Here is a 25,229-nt window from a genome sequence, read left to right on the forward strand (position 1 = left end):
CGAGTTAGACCATTGCCTATGAGATATTAAAGGTCGGGAAATACAGCACACTAAACTCAGCCTCAAGATACTTCTGACTACCGCCACTAGAGTTCTCTTTACTGAGCTGTCTCGCCCGCTCATTGCCACACATTTGAATATGAAAAACTATAAATGTTCATTAAAACTAGAAACTTCAGAAGTCACCAAATAGATATGAGATAACAAATAGGCCAAGAACAATTGTAACACTTATTTTCAATAACGTATTTTTTACACTATACTAAAACGAAATAAGTAATTGATGAAAACTTTGTGATAAATTAAGACAAATACGTCAGCAGCATTAGCAGTTCAGGGGTTTTCAATTCTGAAATTCTTGAAGGCATCGCCCTGATTGGAAATTTCCTTGGTGTGATTGTCCAGAATCTGTTTTGGAAACCTTGTTTATTTTACCTAGTCTTTCCTGGTCACAACAACCAACACAGTGAAAGCATTGTAGGAACTTGGGCACAACATAGACATTTAGCTTCTTTACCAGGTTTGTTTTTCCCAAGTAACGCAAAGCAGATCATGTGAATTTTAAAATGTTTCTTATTAAATACAAAATGTTTCTGATGGATACTGCATTCTAATTCGGTGCGTTAGAGAACTATCACTGGTGGCCGATGATAGTCCTTGCAGGCAGGTGTCACAGTGTGTATGCTCCTCAGCCACTCTTACCAAATAGCCAACTATAATTACCAGGGAGACAAGCTCCTAAAATGACCATTTTTACCATTCGTTTCAATTTGGTTTACTTTTTCGTGAAGTTCAGATACCTTTTTTTCTGATTTCATTACCTGTATTGTACTTTTCAATTTAAAGATTATTTTTCTTAATCTGATAGCCAGGCTGAGTGCCTCAAGACAGTTGAGGTGCTGGCCTTCTGACCCCGACTTGGTAGTTTCAATCCTGGCTCAGTCCGGTGGTACTTGAGGTGCTCAAATAAGTCAGCCTCATGTCGTCAGATTTACTGGCACTTAAAAGAACTCCTCCGGGACTAAATTCCAGCATCTCTGAAAACCGTAAAAGTAATGAGTGGGACATAAAACTAATAACATTAATCTTAATCTGATATTTGATTTTCTCATCAATATATATTTAGATTTAACTGAGCTACTTCTAGCCTTTCTTTGCCACAGAAACAAGACTTGTACTGCTTTTTCTTTTGTGGCTGACATAGAACAGTTATTTGCTGAAGATATGACATGTTCATCATTATCTGAATAAGAAATTTTACTAAATTTTGTTGGTAATTCATCATTTTTGGGAGCTGGATTCTGTCTGCATTTGACACTGGGTTTGTGAATAGGATACACACTAAAGACAGAATGAACTTTGTTGGGAAGAATTCATTTGATTGATGTGCTTACACTGAAATTTGATGTATTTAAATGCAGGCTACACACTCGGGAAGGTTTGTTAGGTATCTAAAGGGATCCAACTTTATACCACCTTGTCTCGAAATAGCTTGCCTGAATTTCTCTCTTAAACTGCTCTCCAAAGGGAAATTATGGAAGGTCACATTTTCTTGTTTTTTACCGATATCTGAAGTACACTGAGGTACACAACAGCGCACCATCTTCTCATCTTCACAGACCATCACAGACCTTAGCCTACAAGGAATACAAAGCCTGCTCACTCGCAGTGTTCTCTTCAGAAACAGTGTCCGCCTGGCAGTGCGCATCTTTACCGCTGCAGCGCTAGTATACCACCTCACATCAGCACTCAGTAGCATTGGTAACGGGAGTTAAAACCAGCACAAATTGACCTATATACTATACTTTCCTGTATATTATATACATTACTGAGCAGAATGAAGTAGAAAATAATTAATGTTCACCTTTTACCCCTAAGAGTTCAATTCAGCTGTGGATTTTCATTTCAGATAACACAGATAACTGTAGAAATTTATGTCTGGCATTTAAAAGCATATATGGTCTGCACTAGATATTTTACTACCGCACCATAGATTTTCAGTGAAAAGGAACGACTTTAACTATTTTCCTTGATATTTTCTTCTCATAAATTGTTTTTCTTGTCGAGAAGTATTCTCAGCGATACTCATCTGTCAAATATCAGAGAGGTGCAGAAACTTCTGCAGTATTATTCTGCTTTGTTCCTCAGGATGATCACTTTTCCCACACTGTAGAATAGGATTTTTAGCAACACGTGGCAACAGTATTTCGGTTAATGTTTGTGCTGTTTTTGGACTGCCCAGCGTTACCGATAACATTTCGTCCGTTATTTGCCCCAGTTTCATCAGCAGTGAAACAAAACTTGGCTTTGGATACCTGAGACCACTTCTGTCTTTGATTTTTATTAATGACGTTAGTGGAGATGGACTCTGGATACTACTAATTTTATCAACACACTCTTGACATGGCATGCAGTCTTCGACAACTCTTACCAAATACCCTCCAATATATGCCATTGCAGCACTTGACGGAGCTGTCACTAAGGTTCCATAACTTATTCTTGGTACCAGCTACACAACAGAATAAGGAAATTATTATCATCAGAATAGGAGCAATAATAATAAGTAACCTAATTTTTGCTGTCTCATGGTCTGCCTATTTACTGTATCATACCTGGTCTGTTTATTGCTTTAATCCATAATTCCCTAGTTGGCTCTTAGCAAGGGAATTCATGGAAACTAGTTCCAGGAACTTTATTTCTAGAGCCTTGTTTACAAAACAGAACGCAGCAGTTCACCAGCGTAATATGATTGACGTATTTTAACCATATCCTTTTCCCATTTGGCCAGTGTGTGAATTAAGCAGAAGGTGTCAGGTTCCAATTCATCCTCAATTTACAAGAGCTTACTCGTTTCACATTGGATGGTAAAATTTTCTGCGACGTTTGCAGCAAGAGGTGAGTGAAACTTGTTTTATATTTCCCCATAATGAATTATTATCACTTTAACAAAATCAACACGGTGTTTTAAATAATGCATATTAAGATACATAAAACTGCAGCTACCTAAAAATACTCTAGAGCCTGTTTGAGAGTCTGTTTTAGGCAGTTAAAATAACATTTTAGCACCTAAAAATCCGAGGTCTAGTAATCACTATATCAACAAACACAAACACCAGTCCCCGAGCCAGAAGAATTAATTAGACGTGATTATAATCACCCATCCGGCCGGCAATCGAATCTGGGACCTTCTGAACCGAAGGCCTCAACGCTGACCATTCAGCCAAGGATTCGGACAAACAAAATCATTATTGAGTTTCATTATTTCTATCGGTATTAACATTCAACTTTCGTCACCAGTAAGCATACAATATGTAGAAATACCGCCAACCGACGTGTTCATGTGAGGTTGAATTGCAGCGCCTCTAGCGGCAAATATAGCATCCACATGGTGGACAGCTATGAGTGGCTATTGGGCAGGCTTTGTATTCCTTGTAGGCTAAGCACAGACACACAGAAACCTGACATCTAGCGGCCAAACCGTGAACAGGATCGGGTCATCTTTTCAGCCATATATTAGTAGCTATGTTCCGGCCGTGTATATCTCATAGGCAATGGTTAGACTAACACTGGCATGCTGATTCTTTGTTATGTTGGTTGTGAATAGTTACTTGTAAGGTAGATGGTATTTCCTATCAGTGACCTTGGTAGTTTCCTTGCAATGACAGAAATAATCTTGTGTAGTGTCTCTCAGATGCTGCCCGACAACTCCAGGGTTAATGTACATTGTATTCAAGAGTTGCTGGGATGACCCAATTTTCATGGTTCAAACTTCTTTGCCTTTCATTTATTTTACCTTTGCTGTGAGCATCCACAGCTGCAGCTCTGCTAAACTACGCCCCACGCAGGAACGGGGACCATGTCCAAATGGAATTGCAGCAAACGGGTGGATGTCCTGATCATCTGTGAGCCAGCGCTGTGGCTTGAATTTATAAGCATCCTCAAAGTTCTCTTCCCTTAATGATGATACATGGCTAGCCAGGAGCATGTATGTCTGTAATTGAACAGAGAAAAGTTTGGGATGAGCAAACATGAAGATGGAACAATTATAGTTGATTAGCTACAACATCAAAATAAATGCAGGTGGTTATATTATTGACATTATTATCAAAATAAATCTCTAATAGCAATCATAGCACATGAGTTATCACATACAGTATACATATTATATTGAGTGTTAAAGTAACACTCTATTCTATTGAGCTAAAATATAAATTAGAATTCATTCATCTCAACATCAATACACATTTAAGAACGAAAATAGATAAATATAATGCTAAATTTGATGCCATGGTCTGCTGTCTGATGGCTTCCTTCCACAGAATAGTACTTGATAGGTGGTGGCGGTGATTATTGTTTTAAGAGGAAGTACAACTGGGCAACCATCCTCTATTAACACAAGGAAAAGGTAGGAGGGGTCCAACACTTGAAAAAATGAAGGTATTTGCCAAAGAAAAATAAGGCCCTTGAAGGGTGTGAAAATGAAAGACTCCCTAGGCCTCGACACCTAATACAGTTAGGGTTACAAAAGAACAAGAGTTGACCAAGGGAGATCAGATAGGATAGATGAAAGTGAATAGCCTGGCACAAGTAAGTCTCAGTTACAGACCCCATAGATCCATGCTCCCAAGTTAAAATCCCCTGGAACCCTTTTAGTCACCTCTTATTAAAGGCAGGTGATACCGTTATCCTACTGCCCCCACTAGACAGTCAACACTATTGTCAATTTTTATTATTACCTAGGTGGAGAAGAATAGGAATGAACACAAAAAGTAAATGTGATAGGTCAGTGTGAGCTGCACAGATAAGAGAACAGAGACTGATGAGGACAGAGCCCATCTATAAATCTAGCAGTATGTCAAAATGAAGAGCTTATCCTCTTTAGGAGGTAAGAATGCATAGATCTTCCGTGACCTACCCTCAGCCTATACAAAACTACAGCCTCTCTCTGTGAAGACCTGAAAGAGGACTGCCACGAAGCAGTTGTCTTCTTAATGGTTCTCAGCTTATTGGGAGTTCAGATAGCTAGCCAGTCCAAGACGTCAAGATGGTTTGGCAAAGCTGAGAACAAATATCCATAACAGGTATGTTCATATGTCTATGTGGTAAAAGTACTGCTTCTTGCACAGCTTGATCTGCCAGTTCGTTGCAATTTCCACATAGCTTGGAAGCCCTGTGAAGGTGATTCTGGTGCCACCAACATCACAAAACCTGGCTTGAAGGTCAAAATCTACTGCACCAGTGGGTGTTGCAGAAAACATGTATCAATAGACTGTAAAGAACTTAACGAGTACATACACAGGAGAAAGCAACCCTGTTTGTTTCTTAGCGCAAACTGCAGAGCTTATAAGATGGTGAAGAGCTCTGTAATATGTATGCTACAGATGCTGGGAAGTGAGGCTGATATCAATGAAAAGGAACGAGCATTCAACATTATCTCAGAACCCTCCGTGAAGACAAGCTGTGTGATTGGATATTGATGAAAAAAGTCATGGAAATACCTCTGATGAACAGAGGCTTTTGAGTTCAGCTTCAGCCCATGGAGTAGATTAGCCATATATCCAGTTGTGGAACAAGGAATGGAGGTACTTCGCTCAAGACAACAGCCTATTGCCATATCCACCTCACCACGTAAGCTGTCAATGCAAGTCCCAACTAGTCGTGTGGCATTCAGCCGGTTTTCGTACCTCAGTATCAAAGAGACACATAAATACTATCAAAAAGGTTCAATGCAGTTTTTTATGCTGAACCATATGCCACACTACCTTAGTCAATACGGGAACAACTAGGAAAACATAACAGTCCCATACAAAGTGCGGTTGAGAAACTTAAGCATATTAAGTCTCTTCATAAACCTTCAGCTGATGAATGTGTGGCTGCCATGTTTGTATCTTATCAAAATGGAGTTCCAGAAACCTGCAGCTCTGGATCAGATTGTAGAAGCACTTTGGGGTTGATAAGGAGAGAGCCAATCTATTTGAAAATGGCATTGTATGAAAATGTGGAGATTGACCTTGTCCTTTTGTATTTCCTATTTCTCACGTTTCTGACACTGATGGTGGTGGTGGTGATTTTTGTTTTAAGAGGAAGTACAACGAGGTAATCATCCTCTCTGAACAAATAAGTGGAAAAGAAATTTAAAATATAAAACAAAATTATTTATTCAACAAAGGATTTTGGAAACGCAGTACAAAATAAAACAAAACATAATTATAAAACTAGGCCGAAAGGATTACTAACGTATCAAAAGGGAACGTACATTCCCTGAGTAACAGTACACTTGTAATTTACATACCCTTGATAAGTCCACTGTCGCACATAAAGCGGATGACGAGATCAGCAGTAGTCGCGTCATCGGCTAGTATGCGTTCGAGTGTTTCCTGCAGGCCGAGGCTCCGTCTTAGGCCAGAGAGATCGGCACACTCTGTGAGGATGTGGGCCACGGTGAATTCGGCACCACAAGAACACACTGGGGGATCTTCCCTCTTTAGGAGATAAGAGTGCGTAGATCGTAAATGACCTATCCTCAGCCTGCACAGTACTATGGCCTCTCTCCGTGAAGGTCGGAAAGAGGACCGCCACATGGCAGTTGTCTTCTTAATTGCTCTCAGCTTGTTGGGAGTTCCGATATCTAGCCACTCCGATTCCCAGAACGCCAAGATGGTTCGACGTAGCTGAGAACAAACATCCTTAGCAGGTACATTGACGGGTCTTGGAGGTAAAAGTGCAGCTTCCTTTGCTGCTTCATCCGCAAGTTCGTTTCCCGCAATCCCACCGTGGCTTGGAAGCCACGCGAAAGTAATTCTGGTGCCAGCACCCCTTAATCTGGCTAGAAGGTCATGTATCTGCCGCACCAGTGGGTGTTGCGAGAAACAGGTTTCAATAGACTGCAGAGAGCTTAACGAATCGGTACACAACAGAAAGTGGCTTCTTTCGTCACGCAGTGCAAACTGCAGAGCCTCTAAGATGGCGTAAAGCTCTGCAGTATACACGCTACATACTTTAGGGAGCGAGATCTTCGTACTCATATCATCAATGACAAAAGAGCAACCAACATTATCTCCGATTTTAGAACCATCCGTGAAGATAAGTCCCGCGGCCGGATATTGGTGAACAAAGTCCTGGAAATACCTCCGATGAACGGAGGAATCCGTGTTCACCTTGGGTCCACAGAGCAGATCTAGACGTATATCCGGTCGCGGAACCAACCACGGAGGTACCTCGCTAAGAGTTCGTTCAAGACAACCACCGATATCAATATTCAAATCATGACACAAGCTATCAATCCGAAACCCAACCGGCCGTGTGGCATTCGGCCGGTCTTGGCACCGCTGGTGGTATTGGGTGCGATAGATGCATTGATAGCTTGGATGTAGCGGCATTTCACGAATTTTGGCAGTGTACGTTAAGAGTAACTGCTGCCTCCTTATCCGTAAAGGTGGAACTCCCGCTTCAGCAAGCAGGCTGGGAATGGGGCTAGTACGGAAAGCACCCGTTGCCAGCCTTACTCCACTATGGTGAATACTGTCTAAAAGGCTCAGCGTAGATTTTGATGCTGAGCCATAAGCCGCACTTCCATAGTCAATTCGGGAGAGGACCGTCGCCGTGTAAAATCGTAGCAGTACATCACGGCCAGCCCCCCACGAAGTGCCGCTGAGAAACTTAAGCATGTTAAGTCTCTTCATGCAGGCAACCTTTAACTGACGGATGTGGGGCTGCCACGTAAGTCTCTTATCAAAATGGAGACCCAGGAATTTGCAGGTGTCAACCACTGGTAAGACACTGTTTCGCAAGCGGAGCTCTGGTTCCAGATGCACAGGCCGACGTCAACAGAAGTGTACAACTGAGGTTTTCGCTGCTGAAAATCGAAAACCATGTTGCAGGGCCCATCTGTCGACTCGGTTAATAGCTTGCTGTAGCTGTCTCTCTGCAAACGCCACACTTCCGGAGCTGTAATGCAGAGCTAAGTCGTCTACATACAGCGATGGAACGACTGCGGGCCCAGCAGCGGCAACTATGCCGTTGATGGCGATTGCGCACAGCGTGACACTCAGTACCGATCCCTGAGGTACTCCATTTTCCTGAACGTAATATTGAGAAAATGCATTCCCTACTCGGACTCGAAAGAGACGGAGGGACATGAAGTTCTCAATAAACGTAGGCAAATTTCCCCGAAATCCCCACTGGTGTAGAGTGGAGAGAATCCCATATCGCCAGGTAGTATCGTAAGCTTTTTCCAGGTCAAAAAACACGGCGACTAGGTGTTCCTTCCGGAGAAAGGCCTCCTGAATGGCGCTCTCCAGTCTGACCAGATAATCAGTGGCAGACCGATGAGAGCGAAAACCACACTGGTAGTTAGACAAGAGGCCCTCCCTTTCCATGGCCCACACAAGACGCCGGTTAACCATCCTTTCAAATAGCTTACAGAGGCCACTTGTAAGGCATATTGGCCTACAACTATCCAGAAGTTTTGGATCTTTACCTGGCTTGGGAATTGGTATTACAATTCCCTCACACCATTGAGATGGAAACACTCCCTCACTCCATATTCTGTTGAATAGGGTGAGGATATCCTTGAGACATCTGTCACTCAAATGCTTCCCTCACTCCATATTCTGTTGAATAGGGTGAGGATATCCTTGAGACATCTGTCACTCAAATGCTTAAGCATTTGATTATGGATTTTGTCCGGTCCAGGAGCCATATCTCTGCATAGCGCAAGTGCACTTCGCAACTCCCACTCCGTGAAGGCCACGTTGTAGGGATGCGAAGCACTAGAGGCAAAAGAGAGATGGTGGGCCTCTGCTTCGCGCTTAATTGGAAGAAATGCAGGGTCGTATCTCCTAGAGCTGGACGTATCTGCGAAATGTGACGCGATGTGGTCTGCAATGACTGAAGGAATCGTAACTATATCTCCATTAATGGAGATTCCGGGTACTGAGGGCACATTCTGTACTCCGACAATACGGCGGAGTTTTGTCCACACTTGTGATGACGGAGTATGTGCCGTGATGGATGACACATACTTTTCCCACGTAGCTTTCTTATTTTCTCGAATAAAAAAACGGGCCTTCGCGCGCAGACGCTTAAATGTGATATGATTGGCCATCGTAGGATTCCGACGATAATGCTTAAAAGCCCGTCGGCGATCACGTATGACTGCTGCAATTTCGTCCGTCCACCATGGGACCTGTTTCCGGCGACGAATACCGGACGAGGAAGGAATTGTTTCCTCTGCAGCAGCCAAAATTCCAGTAGTAATGGAAGAGACGTGGTCATCAACAGACTCCAGCATATCATCAGCCATCACTGCGCGTTTTGTAAATTCTGGCCAATTTGCCCGCCGAAGTAACCAGCGCTTGGGTACTTCGGACTGTCTTTGATCCAAGAGAGACAGAATTATCGGTAAGTGGTCACTATCACAGAGGTCGTCGTGAACTTGCCACCGTAGCAGGGGAACTAGCGCACGGCTACACAAAGTGACATCCAGGTGTGAGAATGTGCCATGCGCGCTACTGAAATGTGTCGGTTCCCCTGTATTGAGCACACAAAGATCAAATAGGTTGATCATTCGCTCGAGCTTCCTCCCCCTAGAACAGGAAGACGGAGAACCCCATAGTGTGTTACGGGCATTCACATCCCCCAGGATGAGGAAAGGAGGAGGCAACTGAGCGATCAAATCTTGTAGTGCATGCATATCAAGGTTATAATCCGGTGGAAAGTACACGTTGCAAACCGTTGTCATTACTGGCAACGGAGTGCGAACTGCAACTGCATCTAGCTGAGTATGGAGCGGTACTTCTTCGCTGAAGATGTCGGAGCGAACTAGGGTACAAACGCCCCCAGTTGCCGCGCCATCCACAGCTACTCTGTCTTTGGAATAAAGACGATATCCTCTCATAGTCGTGTCGTGTCTAGGTCTCAAACGAGATTCCTGTAGACAGACTATGGAGGCCGCATAGACGGATATCAGTTGACGTAACTCAGCTAGGCGACAGTGGTAACTACTGCAGTTCCACTGCAATAGTGCCATTGTGTGGATTGGTAGTGTTGCGAAATTAGGACAATTGCTTGCCCTTCTTTTTGTCAACTACCTGCCATTTTCTGCCGTTGTTGTCGGTATTGTCGTCACCATCCACGACAATGAGTGGTTCAGTCTCCATTGTCTCCTCAGAAGAAGGAGGCGCGGTGACTGGACCCTCCGCGGACGGTGATCTTATTGGTCTGGAACAGTGGGCTTTCTTCCTGGGAGAACTAGGTTCTCCAGAAAGTGATCGAACAAGAGGGCGTCTGGCCCTCTCGCTCTTGCCCACCGTTTCTCTCTTTTTGGGAGGAGAGCGGGCAGATGGCTTGCCGGATTTCTTCGGTGATCCTGTGGACCCCGACTGAGTTGGAGAAAGCTTCTTCTCCAATGTTTTAAGGGAGCTCTGTGGCTTCACCTTCTCCTCCTTTATGATCTGGGCATTGGAAGGAGGGCTGGACTTTCCAGCCCTATTAGGGGAAGTCTTTCCCCCCGCCCTGTTGGGAGAGGACTTCCCAGCCGAACGTTCCTGGGAAGGGCCCTTCCCAGGCAACGTCGACAGTAACGCTCTTTTCAGTGCTTCACATGCTGAATCTCCAGTTTCTTTAGTTACTGAATTTTGTTGCTGGCTTTGACTTTTCAATGCATTTTCAGTACCGGTGTTCTGTACAAAACTCTGTGGAGTGATCCGTACGTTTGCGACCTTTTCCGCGAATGAGATGTAGAACTCCGGAGCAGCCATGGACTTGAACTTCCTCCGGGCGTCTGGATAAGATAGCTTATCCAGCGTTTTTATCTCCTGGATCTTCTTCTCCCGCTTGAATGTGGGGCACTCCTTGGAGATTGGAGCATGCGTACCCGGGCAGTTGACGCACACAGGTGGTGGTGTGCATTCAACCCCAGCATGCTCGCACTTCCCACACATTTTGCAGGTCGTCGAACCTGTACATCTCAATGAGGTGTGGCCAAACTCTTGACAGTTATAACACCTCATTGGTGCCGGAATGTACGGACGAACAGTCAGACGATACATTGCTACCTTTATTCGTTCAGGTATGGTCTCAGCGTCGAAGGTAAGGATGAAAGCACCCGTATCGAGTAGCTTATCACCCACATGCCTCTTCAACCTCTTCACGTCGGTTACGCCCCGACGTGCTAGGTACCGGATCATTGTATCATCGGAAGACTTAACCAAATCCCTGTGGAATATTACTCCCTTGCAAGAGTTAAGGGTTTGGTGCTTCTCGATTTTCACCTCTACCTTTCCGAATAACTTGGCTTTAAGTAGCCGTCTGGACTGTTCAGCCATAGATGTCTTAATAAGTACGGATCCATCACGGAGCTTGCGCATCTCGTCGACTTCACCAGCAACAATTTCTTCGATGGAATTGCTGATCATGAAAGGACATTCATCAAGAAAACTCTTACCATCGACCCTGGAAGCAACCAGGTCGAGGAAGACGTTCGTCACTTACATAATCCACTGGAACTGGAGTATACCGCTTGCGTTTCTTGGCAATCTTGGACGCAGTTTTTTGAAGGGTGCCACCCTTTGAATTAGTAGAAAGTAAAGAGAGAGGTTCCGTTTCTTGGTCCCACGAGTACTCACGGAAATATGACGTCGACCTCCGGCAGAGCCAAGGAGATTTACCGGAGGCAAGGCTATATACTCCAGAGGGCGCCCGGTATCTGGAGGGGGTCGCTTGGAACTACTCACCCAGTAGCCATGCATCACCTCGCCACGACCCGAAACTTGTGATTGGGGGAGGATAAAACCTCCGTGCTAACCTAATTTTTTTAAAAATTTAATTAAAAATTTTTTTTTTAAATTATTTTTTTCTGTAATGTCTAACCTAATCTACCCGAGGCAGAGAGGGTGGCCAGACAGGAAGAGGAATGAAATTAAAGATGGTGAGAATAGAAGTGTAGAAATAGTGATGAAGAATAAAGAGCACAGACACCTCTCAAGCAACTCGGGGGACACCTTGTTAGTCTGGCCCTACACCGAGGCCTATCCAGCATGGGTAACCCTGAGCTGGCACAGCCCTCGGGATCAACAAGCACACAAGCCCCCACACCGACTTCAAGGTCATGGTGTCCCTAGAGGGGGTTCTGACACTGATCTGTCTTATGTTTTTCCTATTACAGTTGAAACTGTTTATTGCTTCACAGGTTTTAACAATGTATTGGATACAGTATAACAGCAAAATCTAATGGTCCTGTCTAAATCCTATATAAACAATGTATTTTAAAAATTGCTTAGTATAATGTCACTTATTACGATATATCATGTAAAACAGCATATTTTGATCACATTTCCAGATAAATGTATTGGTTAAAACATTCAATATTATTTTTTGTTTGTTACATATTTGGGGATTGCTGACAAAAATGTAACATTTATTATTGTAGATTTCAAATCAGTCTGTCAAATAGTCGAGGCAAGCATCGCTGTGAAGATGACGTAAAAGAAAAGGAAAGTGTTTAATATTGAAGAAAAGTCAAACATAATATGGCGATTAGAAAATGGGGATACAAACCTCAGCATTACAAGATATTAGAATCATTCCATATTGACGGTTTTCACTTTACAAAGGTGAAAAATGAGAGTATCCTCCTAATTCAATACAATAAATATTCCGTCATTCCGTGAAGGAATTGGTCGTATCACACTCAGTGATTTCTGCAATTTAGAAGGACAGAGGAAAAGTAAGTCAGCTCATCTGAGCACAAAGATATTAAAGAATCATTAACGAAGATGGTTTAAGCTGCAAGGAACGAATAATGTGCCGGTCAGTGGACCTATTCTTCAAATGAAAGCCAATGATATTCCTTTTAATCCTACTGCACAAATACTGATTCAGTAGTTATTTCAGTTATGTTTTTGATGTTTTAACTTAAACCTTTTAATTAACCATGTAAGTGCACAGTCTATAATTTACAGGTATGACATTTTTAGCAACAACAAAAAAACTGTATGTGCGACTATCGGCTATAATAAAGGTATAATAAAGGTATATCGGCTATAATGACCTTGATTGGTTGGCCCTTCGCAGTTGTTATAACTAATTTCGACTGTATATGTTCCTTTCACTCACAGGTTATGAATTTCATTATGGTGCTTATTTACAATTGATCACTATCAAAGGGTAGAGAAGGTTGCACCTAATGGACTAATGGTATTGAATAAGTGAACCCTTTTCTACCCTTTGGTAGTGTTCCTTTCACTGTTCTTATCTTCTATGAAAGTGCTGATTTACACTGGTTGTTCCTTTCATTTTACTAGATATTTTCAAGCTGATTATATATCTCCTTGCAGTAAAAAGTAAATGATTTTCACTCACCCCTTTAGGAATTCTGTAGCAGTGTAAGGCAATGTCCTTGGGCAGTATACGTGTTATCACTGGGATAGGAGGCTTTAACCTGTAACACATACATTATACACCTGAATGATAAATTACTTTTCATCGCTGGTGATGAGGATTTTGGAGGATATTATTGAGGATGAGTGCAATTTGCAACCAGCTGAAGAATGGTGGAAACAGTTAAAGAAACGGAAGAGGCATAAAAGGCTTACAAATGTAACACCACTCGGGTTAGAAAGAAACAAGAATTTACTAAAAGGCTGGATAGGAATAATGACAAGGAGAAGTCTGGTAGAAGTAAATGGAAGTAACACCAGACTGAGTTGTGGTGTCCTGAACACCATAAAATACCTCATTATATTGTAAGTCTTTAGGAGAGAAGTGCAAATAATACAAAAGGGAAAGGGAAACAAATTTATTCACAATACAGTAAGACAAATGGTGATGGAAATTATTTGTATATATTGCCAAGTATATGAACCTCTAATACAAAGATTATAATTACCAGTGAACATGTTCAGTTGGCGCCAGTGTCTAGGGATAGCGAGCCTGCCTCTTACTGGGAAGATCCGAGTTCGATTCTCGGACAGGTCAGGTCCTTTTACCTGGATCTAAGGGCTGGTTTGAGGTCTACTCAGACTATGTGAGAACAATTGATAACCATTTAAAAATGGCGGTCATTAATATTGTAACAGAGAACGTGGGGGCTGGCAGCAGGTAAGTGCTGGTGGAGTGATGAGCAAATAAAATAGCCCCAGCGAATTGTTGTGGCATATGATAAGGAAGTTCACTAAGCTTCTTCACAGATTTTGGAAGCAAGCTAACAATGAAACGGCATCTGCAATAATTTGGAACTGCGAGATGCGCTGGCATTAATAAAAAGTCCAGCTGGGAAAATGTAGTCAGCCTGGAGTGAGTGAGTCAGTAACAAGTTGCTCGGGAATACACAGCAAAGAGTAAGACGGTCTTGAGTCAATAACAAGAAAGTCCAGTGCGAGTTGGTCAGTAACCAGTCATTTGAGAGGTCAGTGAGCCACCACAAGAAATAAACTTCATAATTAATCTGTATTGTCAACCTTAACAAGATGAAATGAAATGTCGTATGGCTTTTAGTGCAGGGATATCCCAGGACAGGTTCGGCTCGTCAGGTGCAGGTCTTTATATTTGACTCCCGTAGGCGACCTGCGCATCATGATGAGGATGAAATGATGATGAAGACAACACATACACCCAGCCCCTGTGCCATTGGAATTAACCAATTAAGGTTAAAATCCCCGACCCGGCCGGGAATTAAGACCCGGGACCACCTGATCCGAAGGCCAGTACGCTGACCGTTCAGCCCACGAGTTGGACACCTTAACAAGATAGATCTTATTGATTGGGTAATTCCACCTTTAAAATACTGTACAATATTATTCCTTTTTATTTTCTTTTAAAAAGCGGACATGTTTTGTCTCTACCCACTTTTTGTGCTATCTTCTGCTGCCCAACACTTGGTGTTGAGTCGCTGCCTGGGCAGTCTACTTTTTCTTATAGCAGGTGCTATTTATACTGTGTGAAGTTGTGTTAAGAAAGAAACTGAACTTTTGAAATAGCACAACAACCAATAGAGGAAGTACGGCTAATGAGCACACATAGCAGTGGGTTTAGACAACAAAGAGCCATTTGCCACATTTTGCTCTGATGAGTTGATGAGCTACAGCCACTGAAGTGAGCACTTGCACAAGCTGTTCCTCGGATTCATGCCAAAGTGACACTGAAAGCACTTGAACAATCTTTGTGTGTATGAAATTTTGTTACAAACTTGGTAAAACTTTTATGGAGACATCATAACAGGCAATGAGATGTGGGTTTATGGCTATGGTGTTGAAACAACTCCACCACTGTCTGGTCGCAAGTTGGGAATGGGAAACGAGGAGGGTTAGCTGGCTTGGCAACCAGCTGTAAAAATTGCTAACACCAAGTGCCGAGCGGCGGTAAATAACTCGACCCCCCATAGCGGCCAACGGCTTCAGGCGGATGTGCCCCTTTGGATGGGGTGATGGTCTCCTCAGTGAAGGAAATGACACTGCAATCCATCATCTGCGTTTTTTGCCCAATGGAAAAAACGGACGGAGGAACCTCCTTTTTGTGGTTTTCAACGGTCGTGGAGGCAGATGAGGTCATGCCAGACAGACTGGCTGTGAAGGCGCAACTCAATAGTATTTCAAGTCTGTGACAGTCTGTTGCAATCGTGCTACTAGAGCCTGTATGTCGCACTTCATTTGTGCCGAAGGGTATAGTTCCGAGATCATAGTGTGTGGGTCACTTCCTTGCAAGTTGCAAACCACCTTAAACAAAATCCCATTTGTGATAAGTTTTCCTGCTGTCACGCCCTTCAACCCAAGCTCAACGGTGATGGGATAAGGATGGTGGAGGCAGGTTTTCAGATGAAACTGGAAGCCTCCAGTTCAGACTGCACGTTGGCAGCAGATTCAGGACAATGCGACAAGAGATCTGTGTGCCATCCCAGAAAGTGTGTTCCAGGACATTTTCCAAATATGGAGGAAAAGATGGGACTTGCATATTGCCAGTAGAGGAGACTACTTTGAGGGGAACAGTACTTAAAGTGTTGTACAATAAGTGATAAAGATGTTATAGCAAAAGTTTGGTTTCTTTTTAACAGCCCTCATATAGCAATGCAGAAAGTAGTTTATTATAACATGAGAGATGGATCACAAAGAGAATCATTATCATTTCTCACCTAGACCTTACATTCCGAGATTTAAAAATTACTCACTCACTCACTCACTCACTCACTCACTCACTCACTCACTCACTCACTCACTTCGTAGGCTTCTGAGAGACGTTAAGTTCCCGTGCCGATCTCACAATCCTCTTCCATCCTTTTTGATCTTGAGCCTGCTCTTCCCAGTTATCAATTTGGAGGGTCCGGCATACCTTGTTGATCACCTTCTTCCAGGTGCTTCAGGGTCTTCCTGAAGGTCTTTTCCCATTGTATAGATCTACTGGTGCTCTGTTATCCTGCATCCGCAGTACATGTCCAGCCCAGTATAATCTGTTGGATTCTATCACACCCATTATAGTGTGTTGTTGAGAGAGGGTGGAAATCTCATAATTAGATCTTTTCTGCCAGCTTTGACAGATAGGATTGTGCCGTGGACCAAATAAACTTTATTCTCAGAGACTTGCAACTGCTGCTGCTCTTTCTTGGTTATACTCCATGTCTTGGAACCATACAGAAATACTGGTCAAATGATTGTATTGTAGACAATCATTTTTGCATTCCTTGTTAGAAACTTAGAGCCTAATATAGGGCTCATAGAGTAAAACGCCATATTTGCATTCTTAATTCTAGCTTGGTGTTCCTGTTGCCTTCAGTTTTACTCATCGATTAATATACCAAGGAATTTAAACTCCTCTACCCTCAAAGGCAATTTGTCAACTTCCTCATGCTTCAGTCTCTGTACAACTATGTAATGTGTCTTTATAATTTACCTGTAAACCAATTTTTGCTGCTATTTCCTCTAGTTCCATGAATAACTGCCTAATTTCTAATTCACTGCAGCCAATAAGAACAATATCATCCACATATGCAAGGAATTTATGTTGTCTCCCCAATATGATGCCAGCAGGTACAAGAGCTAATTTCCTGATAATCTTTTCCAGTGCAATGTTGAATAGAAGAGATGGTGCATCCCCTTGTCCTGTCCACTTTTATTCAGGAAGGCACTTGATTTTCTGCCCTTGAGCAAAACACAGCTAACATTACCATCCACACACAGTTTGTACATGTTAATTAATTTTATGGGAAAGCCAAACTCCATCATGATGTTCCACAACCCTTCTCTATTGATTGAGTCATATGCCTTGAAGAAATCTATAAAGAGATAACGAACTTACTCCTTGTGTTCCCACACCTTATCATTAATAGTCAAAATTGCAAAAATATTGTCTGTAGTGGATCTGTTACTACAAAAACCATTCTGATAGTCCCCAATAACATTTTCAGCAAATGGTTTTAAACACTGTAAAAGAATAAAAGACAGAATTTTGTAGACCGTGTTTACAAGAGATATACCACAATCATTTTGAAGTTCTTCCTTATCCCCTACTTCATGAATTGGACAATAAGTGATTCCTGCCATTCTTTTGGAATAACTTCATCATTCCATATCCTTAGAATGATCTTATATATGTATTTATGTAATCTTTCTCCACCATATTTAATAAGCTCAGCAGGATTTTTGTCACCACCCAAAGCTTTGTTGTCTTTTAAACATATAATACTTTGTAAAACCTCTTGATACGATGGCTCTGGTATTTGTTCTTCTGATGGGGAACTAGATGGTTTGCCAATACAGGTTTCTGGACCAGCACAATTCAGCAAGGAATTGAAGTATTGCTTACAGTAATTTGATCATTTGTCCTGATCAGTAATTAAATTTCCAGACTTATCTCTCATAATACTTGATCTTGGTTGAAATCCTTTTTTAATTGTGTTGACAGTTCCATACATCTTGTGGATTTTCCTGTTTCTGCAGTCATCTTGGATTGATTTTGTTTGTTTTCTCGGGTAGATTTTTTTTCTTTCTATAAATTAATTTACTACATTCTTTCTGTTTTTCTCTGTATACTTCCTCAACATCTACATTCTTATTAGACTGCAGCCACTTATTATGCCATACTGCCACTTCATTAACTGCATCTTAACATGCCTCATCGAGCCATTCCATTTTCTTACTAACACCTTTTGGTATCAGTTTCATTGCTACTGTTGTCATGATTTGATTTGTGTCATTCCACATTCATTCACAAACTTCATCATTTGTTTCGTCAATGTCTTCTATAGGATCCTCTCCCAGAATATCAAATCTGTTTGTATTTTCCACATTATACCTTAATCTTTCATCCTCCTGCTTCAGTTTCTCAGTGTCAACTTTGCATCTTTCCTCAGTCTGTGACTTACAAGAGGTTTTCAATTTAATTTTAACAGAAGCAATTATCATATTGTGATCAGATCCTCTCTCAGCTCCTCTGTAAGCTCTGATATCAGTTATGGAGCTTCTATGTCTGTTATCAATTACTACATGATCTATCTGATTGGCAGTCTTACAGTCACACGAATACCATGTTTCCTTATATGTTTGTTTATGTGGGAAGGTGGTACTCCGCACATTCATGTTTCTGGATGTAGCAAAATTTAGTCTAATGGCATTATCATTGCTTTCATCATGCAGACTTTCCCTTCCTATTGTTGGCATAAAAATTCCTTCCTTTCCAACTTTTGCATTGAAATCACCCAAAATCATTTTGACATCATGTTTGGGTAATATATTGCACAGTTCTAACAAATCCTCATAAAAGGAATCTTTAACATGATCATCCTTGTTTGTGGGGCAGTTCAAATGTTAAACCATTTAGAGTGTAACCCCAAATAGCATAGTCTTTCACATCTTCAAAGGACAGCACTGATGATACTAGTAAATTTTGGACACAAAATGCAGTACCCAATTCGTGGGGCCCAGTTTCTTTACCACTCTTAAAAAGTGTGTACTTCTCCATGTCCATGTCCTCCATGTCCTGTATACCATTAAATAAATAAAAAATTACATGTTGTTAAAATTGTAGCAAGGTATGCTTACCTTAATCTCTTTAGAATCATGTTGAAGGAACAAATCTTTCTAAATAAAATTACCTCAGTAACTCAGAGAACTGATTCATACAAACTCTCACTGCAATATCCAGTAGGCCAACTGCTAAAAATAGATCCCTGCCCTAAATTCTGCTGTAGGGAAAGACAGCAAATGTTACCTCACTTTAGTTGGTGCTACCATCAGTGGCTGCTCGTGCTGAATAATGTTGGTGGCTCTGCTCTGTGACACCCATTCCATTGCAGTAAGTGTAATAGACAAATCTAAATTTGTATTGCATACGGGAAGTGTCAGCTGAGCTCGTGTGAATCCTTCCTCCAACTGTGCGGAAACACTTTACTCCATGTCCTATCAGTGTGAAGTTCTCAAAAATGTACCAAAATAATACAGGTAGACGTTCATCTCAATTTGTAAGACTCCGATTTAGAGGGACATCGACCATATACTGTAAATAACCGACTTGTACTCACAATTAAAAAGTTACAAAAATAAAGCCCCTCTTCCGCTTATCGAAAAAAAACTGTTGACCTATCGACACATTCATATTTACAAAGGTTCCGAGACCTGCATACGTCTTTGGGAGCTGACTTTCTTAATGGAGGGGGAACATCATCTGATGGTACTAGCGTTTCTGTTTTCATTTTCACAACTACCTAACTCGGAAGAATTCACTACCATTACGGAAAAACATAGTCATGATTACTTGTAGGCCTAAGAACTTGCTCATTCACTTCGTACGAGAGAGAATGTTTTCGGTTGTTTGATAGAATTATGCTGAAGTCCTAGTCATTTACACAAAAGATAGAGAAATATGCATACCCCCAATCTTAAGGTATAGTACGTGCACCTTTTAGTGATACATGGACACCCTAGGGCTAAATCAGTCGACCTCGGTTATCTTCGAGATTCGTATTGGCAACCTTTGAAACACAAACTATGAATCGCTTATGTCCCCCTGTGGGTAGGGGCGGTAGAATAACACCCACGGTATCCCCTGCTTGTCGTAAGAGGCGACTAAAAGTGGCCTCAGGGGCTCTGAACTTTGGAGCGTGGGTTGGCGACCACGGGGCCCTCAGCTGAGTCCTGGCATTACTTCCACTTACTTGTGCCAGGTCCTCACTTTCATCTCTTCTATCCGACCTCCCTTGGTCAACTCTTGTTCTTTTCTGACCCGACGGTATTACGTATGGAGGCCTAGGGAGTCTTTCATTTTCATGCCCTTCGTGGCCCTTGTCTTCCTTTGGCCGATACCTTCATTTTTCAAAGTGTCGGATCCCTTCCATTTTTCCCACTGATTAGTGTTATATAAAGGATGGTTGCCTAGTTGTACTTCCTCTTAAAACAATAATCACCACCGACACCTGAATCGCTTATGCATCACTGCACGACATCTGGCGTACACTTTACGTACTAGTACTGTTGGTGTTTACACAGCAAAGCCAAAATATCGAATTAATGCTAGGAACAAGATTCGTATTGAGAAGTGTTATATAATATTATATAATGTGTGTTGTTGGTTTAAGATAATAAAGGTTTAAAAAATTCATATAGATCGATCATATTGATTCAATTCAGATTTAATTTCCATTTAGTTGGCAGTATGACTGGAACCGGGAGAGCTCCCTCCTTACTCCTCACCCCTGTACAAAAATCAATCACTAAAATGTGTGCGAATAATACGTTGTTTGAAGACTTAACATGAATAGTAAATTGATTTTGTGTTACTTAATTACAACCATCCTCTTTTGTCACGCATTTATCCTGTATTTAAGCTATCTGGGCTTTCTTTCTACTGAACAGAACTATCACAACTATACTGTAGTATCTGAGAATGTTGACATGTAAGAATTTTAAACCATATCAATATCCACACAGTTTGGAAAGTTCTCTATTTACACTGATGAGTACAATGGAGGGAGCTTTCCCCAAATAGTAGAGATTTCAACATGCTCGCTCGCTGCAGCAATTTGGTGGCCCTGGTGCTACCTCTAGTGTATTATTTACTAACTCGATGGTCACGGGAATAGGCCAGACATATTGCAAGGCATGCAGTTCATACAGAACCTTATGGGCGACTCTTAGCCATTTGGAAAATTCTAAATTCCCATGGAGGGAATTAGATATTTTTCACCAATAGGGCATGTCAAAAGATTTATCTCCCGTATGCAGTTATCAGACTGTGCCTCTTATAAGGGCTTCTGATAAGTTCACCTGTATACACCCCAGCGTCAGTGGGTAGGGTCTGACACATCCCACTCTGATGACTCTAGTGACAGACCTAAGATGAAACGCTGGTTAATAGAGCAAACGCCTGAAAAGCCTTACATCTGATATGTTTTTGACATTCTTAGCTTCCTATCGGAAGAAAGCTGTAGTTAAATGTGCTCTCCTAATGTTCTGTCATTGACAGATCTAAACAGGGTTGCCAGATCACCAGCAGCTGTATGGGTATTCATCTTTGGCTCGATATAAACACTCAATATGAAAGATGGGATCGCTAATCGCTGTATATTACCGTATATCTTTCATTGTGGTGGTTCTGCAGCTCTGCAGATAGTATTATGTAGTTGCGCCTGGCTACCAAGCAGGTGGTCTGAAGAAATGCTTGCTTAGATCCTGAGCATCAAGTATAGAGTGTATGGTCAGGCAGCACAGTGAACATGGTTATCAGAAAGCGTGCAGAATGAATGTTTAATTTATGAGTGGAGTTCTTGTTGAAGGTACATTATTAGTGTTGCATTCCTACGCTTATTGTTGAACATTATTTGTATTAACTATCAGTATGGTGATGCATAGTATTGGACAAGAGATATTTCCAGTTGAGACATTTCTCCTGAAGAAGAAATTGTATGACCATTCGCGAATTTCTACACCATTTCCATGGCACTGCAATGTCTTTGAGATAAAACATAATTAAGTTATTCATGAAATGGTGAGAAACAGGTTATCGATGAGCGGATAATTAGTTGTGGACTTAGGCCCCCTCTTTCCCTCAATTTATCCCGTAAGGACCCAAGGTCAAATTTAGATATTTTAAAAATCTTTTTTGTGTTAAATGGGTTCTTAGGGAACAGAATAGGACAAATCTGCAAAAATAATACTTTTGATGGCAGTGGGGGCAAACAAGTCACACTAATTGTGTGTGCACAAAAAACATAAAATGCCTGATGTGTCATATATTATGATACAGGGGATTGCTAGAGGTTAAGTGTCTGTGACTTTTAGTTCTGGGTAACTTTACAACAGAAAATATGCAAGAACAATCCATGTACTCTTGAAGCCCTGGAGAATTAAATCAGACAGCTGATACATGAAATTTCAGAGGTGGTGATACGAGTGGTTCGGAAATATTGACGCCGATGCAACATTTGTATCAAGAATAATGGACATTATTTTCAACACCTGCTTTGATGAAAGATAAAATTAGTTCTCAACTTCATTCATTATGAACTCTTAACTAATCATTTAGGCTTACCGCAATGAAAATGAACGCCTGCCTACACTGCTATATTTTACCGGTGAATCTAGCAGTGGATTGTGGGTAATCTGTTCTGCCAACATATCCACTGCATAGCACGGTAACTTTCTGCTGCCCCTCCCTGTACTAGAAGTTAAAATGTTAGTAGCTGTGTTAAACCTACCGAAGGCTCTCCTTTACACAGGCTGGAAGCAAGCGCAGCTTGAAGATGTTCCTAACAGTCATCTTAGTGTCCTTGTATGGTAGGATGGGGAGTACCTCATCATACAACTCCCGTTGTATTCTAGGAGATTTCGAAAGGTGGTAGAGCAGGAAGCTCATAGCATGTGCCGTCGAGTTGACACCTATCAACAACATGTCCAGCAGCACAGTTAGAATGTCCTCAGGAAACAGCCCCTCATTCAGGAGGAGTGACTCCAGCAGAGGTAGAGTTTCGGTATCCATCTGCTGCTCCTTGTTTGACTCCAGCTCCTTTCGTTTCTGTAGATTCTCCTGAGCTGTCTTTATGTGATTGGCTAATATGCTGCAACAGAAACATACATTTATTTATTTATTTATTTATTTATTTATTTATTTATTTATTTATTTATTTATTTATTTATTTATTTATTATAAGATTACAAAAACATCCTATATACTGTATGTAACTGAAAGATGAACATAAAGAGAGCAATGAAAATACATAAGCCCACCTCCATGGTGAAGTGGTTGGCGTTTTTAGCTGCCACCCCCGGAGGGCCAAGTTCGATTCCCGACTCTGCCAGGAAATTTGAAAAGTGGTACGAGGGCTGGAACAGGATCAAATCAGTCTCAGGAGGTCAATTGAGTAGAGGTGGGTTTGATTCCCACCTCAGCCATCCTGGAAGTGGTTTTCCGTGATTTCCCGCTTCTCCTCCAGGCAAATACCGGGATGGTACCCAACTAAAGGCCACTCCTGCTTCCTTCCTTCTTCCTTGTCTATCCCTTCCAATATTTCCATTCCCCCACAAGGACCCTGTTCAGCATAGCAGGTGAGGCCGCCTGGGAAAGGTACTAGTCCTCCTCCCCAGTTTTACCCCCTGACCAAAAGTCTCATGCTCCAGGACACTGTCCTTGAGGCAGTAGAGGTGGGATCCCTCACTGAGTCTGAGGGAAAAAGTAACACTGGAGGGTAAATAGATTAAGAAAGAAAGAAAGAAAGAAAGAAAGAAAGAAAGAAATAAACACATAAAAATATACAATATAAAGTCACTGAGTGGAGTGACTGCTATGGAGCCAAGCTCTGCACTCGGGAGATGAGTGGGTTCAAATCCCACTGTTAGCTGCACTACGAATTTTCTGTGGTTTCCCACTTTCACTTCCATGCAAAGTCCGGGACGGTTCCTATTCATAAGCCCAAGTCAATTCCTTCCATCTCCTTACCCAATTTCATTCATTTCATCTTCATTAGGTTTTCAGGGATGAAAGGATGCGAAAGGGCTAGGACTGGGAAGATAGCAGCCATAGCCTTAATTAAGGTACAGCCCCAGCATTTGCTTGATGTGAAAATGGGAAACCATTTTTAGGGCTGTTGATGGCGGGATTCAAACCCACCATCTCCTGAAAGTAAACTCACAGCTGTGCAACTCTAACTGCACAGCCAACTTGCTCAGTTGCCCTCACTGCAGTGATCACCAATACCAGGAAGACCTCACACGGGACAGGAAGGAGATGAATGTGGACCTCACATTTTGCAGTCCAAGCAAAATATTAGTATTCAAGGAAACAAGAACAAGAGATCACATCAAGCATTAAGGTATACAGAAGGTCATTCAGGACTTCTGGTGATGAGTCTGAAGGCCGCTGGTGGCACAGTTATCAACTTGAGCATGTCAAAACAGGGAGTGATGATTCACGTCAGTACTCAGAACGTGTGTGTAGAGTTTTGTGACATTAGCTGCAACGACACCGAAGTGGATTGACCCTTACTGGGAGGGCTATGGAACAGCCATTCCCGATGCTAAATATAGCTATTCTGAAATCTAAGCAATGTGCAAGAAGCATGATTTCTTGATATTAAAGGTGGTGATGGTGGTGGTGATTATTGTTTTAAGAGGAAGTACAACTAGGCAACCATCCTCTACATAACACTAATCAGAGGGAAAAATGGAAGGGATCCGACACTTCGAAAAATGAAGATATTGGCCAAAGGAAGACAAGGGCCACGAAGGGCGTGAAAATGAAAGACTCCCTAGCCCTCGCAAACCTAATAGCGTCGGGGTCGGAAAAGAGCAAGAGTTGACCAAGGGCGGTCAGATAGAATAGATGAAAGTGAGGAGCCTGGCACAAGTAAGTGGAAGCAGTGCCAGGACTCAGCTGAGGGCCCCGTGGATCGGTGCTATATGGAAAATTAAAAAAAGGCAAGTGCTGATGGGGCTTAATTCCAGAGGGTAAAAAGAAATACATGCAAATCCACGACCAGCCACCAGCCCTACACCATAAGTGGTGAGAAAAGTGAAGGCCCTTGTTCAGATGGTAACCCTGTCCCCCAAAGGACTATCATCTGTTTTAACAGTTAACACCATAATCAAGAAGGACCTGCAATTAGAAAAGCGGCATGCACGCTGAGTTCACAAGCTGTTGCCTATCACATTTTGGAACGTCGCACTAACGCAAGAAAGCTTTATGAGGGCTACCTGCTAGGGGACAGATGGAAAACTGAGGCAACATTAGATGAAGCATATGTGTGCCTTAGT

At 42.0% G+C, this 25,229-nt stretch overlaps 1 protein-coding gene across 1 annotated transcript in view; it reads right to left on the reverse strand.

Moving 5' to 3' along the window:
• Positions 1-25,229, reverse strand: part of LOC136883116 (probable cytochrome P450 301a1, mitochondrial) — a 78,593-nt gene that overhangs the window by 11,415 nt on the left and 41,949 nt on the right. Inside the window, exons 8-10 of the mRNA XM_068229599.1 lie at positions 22,679-23,038; positions 13,363-13,441; positions 3,794-3,991 (exon numbers count right to left, since the gene is read on the reverse strand). Of these exons, the coding sequence (XP_068085700.1) occupies positions 3,794-3,991; positions 13,363-13,441; positions 22,679-23,038 (637 nt within the window). The remainder of the gene's footprint in view (positions 1-3,793; positions 3,992-13,362; positions 13,442-22,678; positions 23,039-25,229) is intronic.

Source organism: Anabrus simplex, chromosome 11 (genome assembly GCF_040414725.1).
Source record: "Anabrus simplex isolate iqAnaSimp1 chromosome 11, ASM4041472v1, whole genome shotgun sequence".
Classification (NCBI taxonomy): Eukaryota; Metazoa; Arthropoda; class Insecta; order Orthoptera; family Tettigoniidae; genus Anabrus; species Anabrus simplex.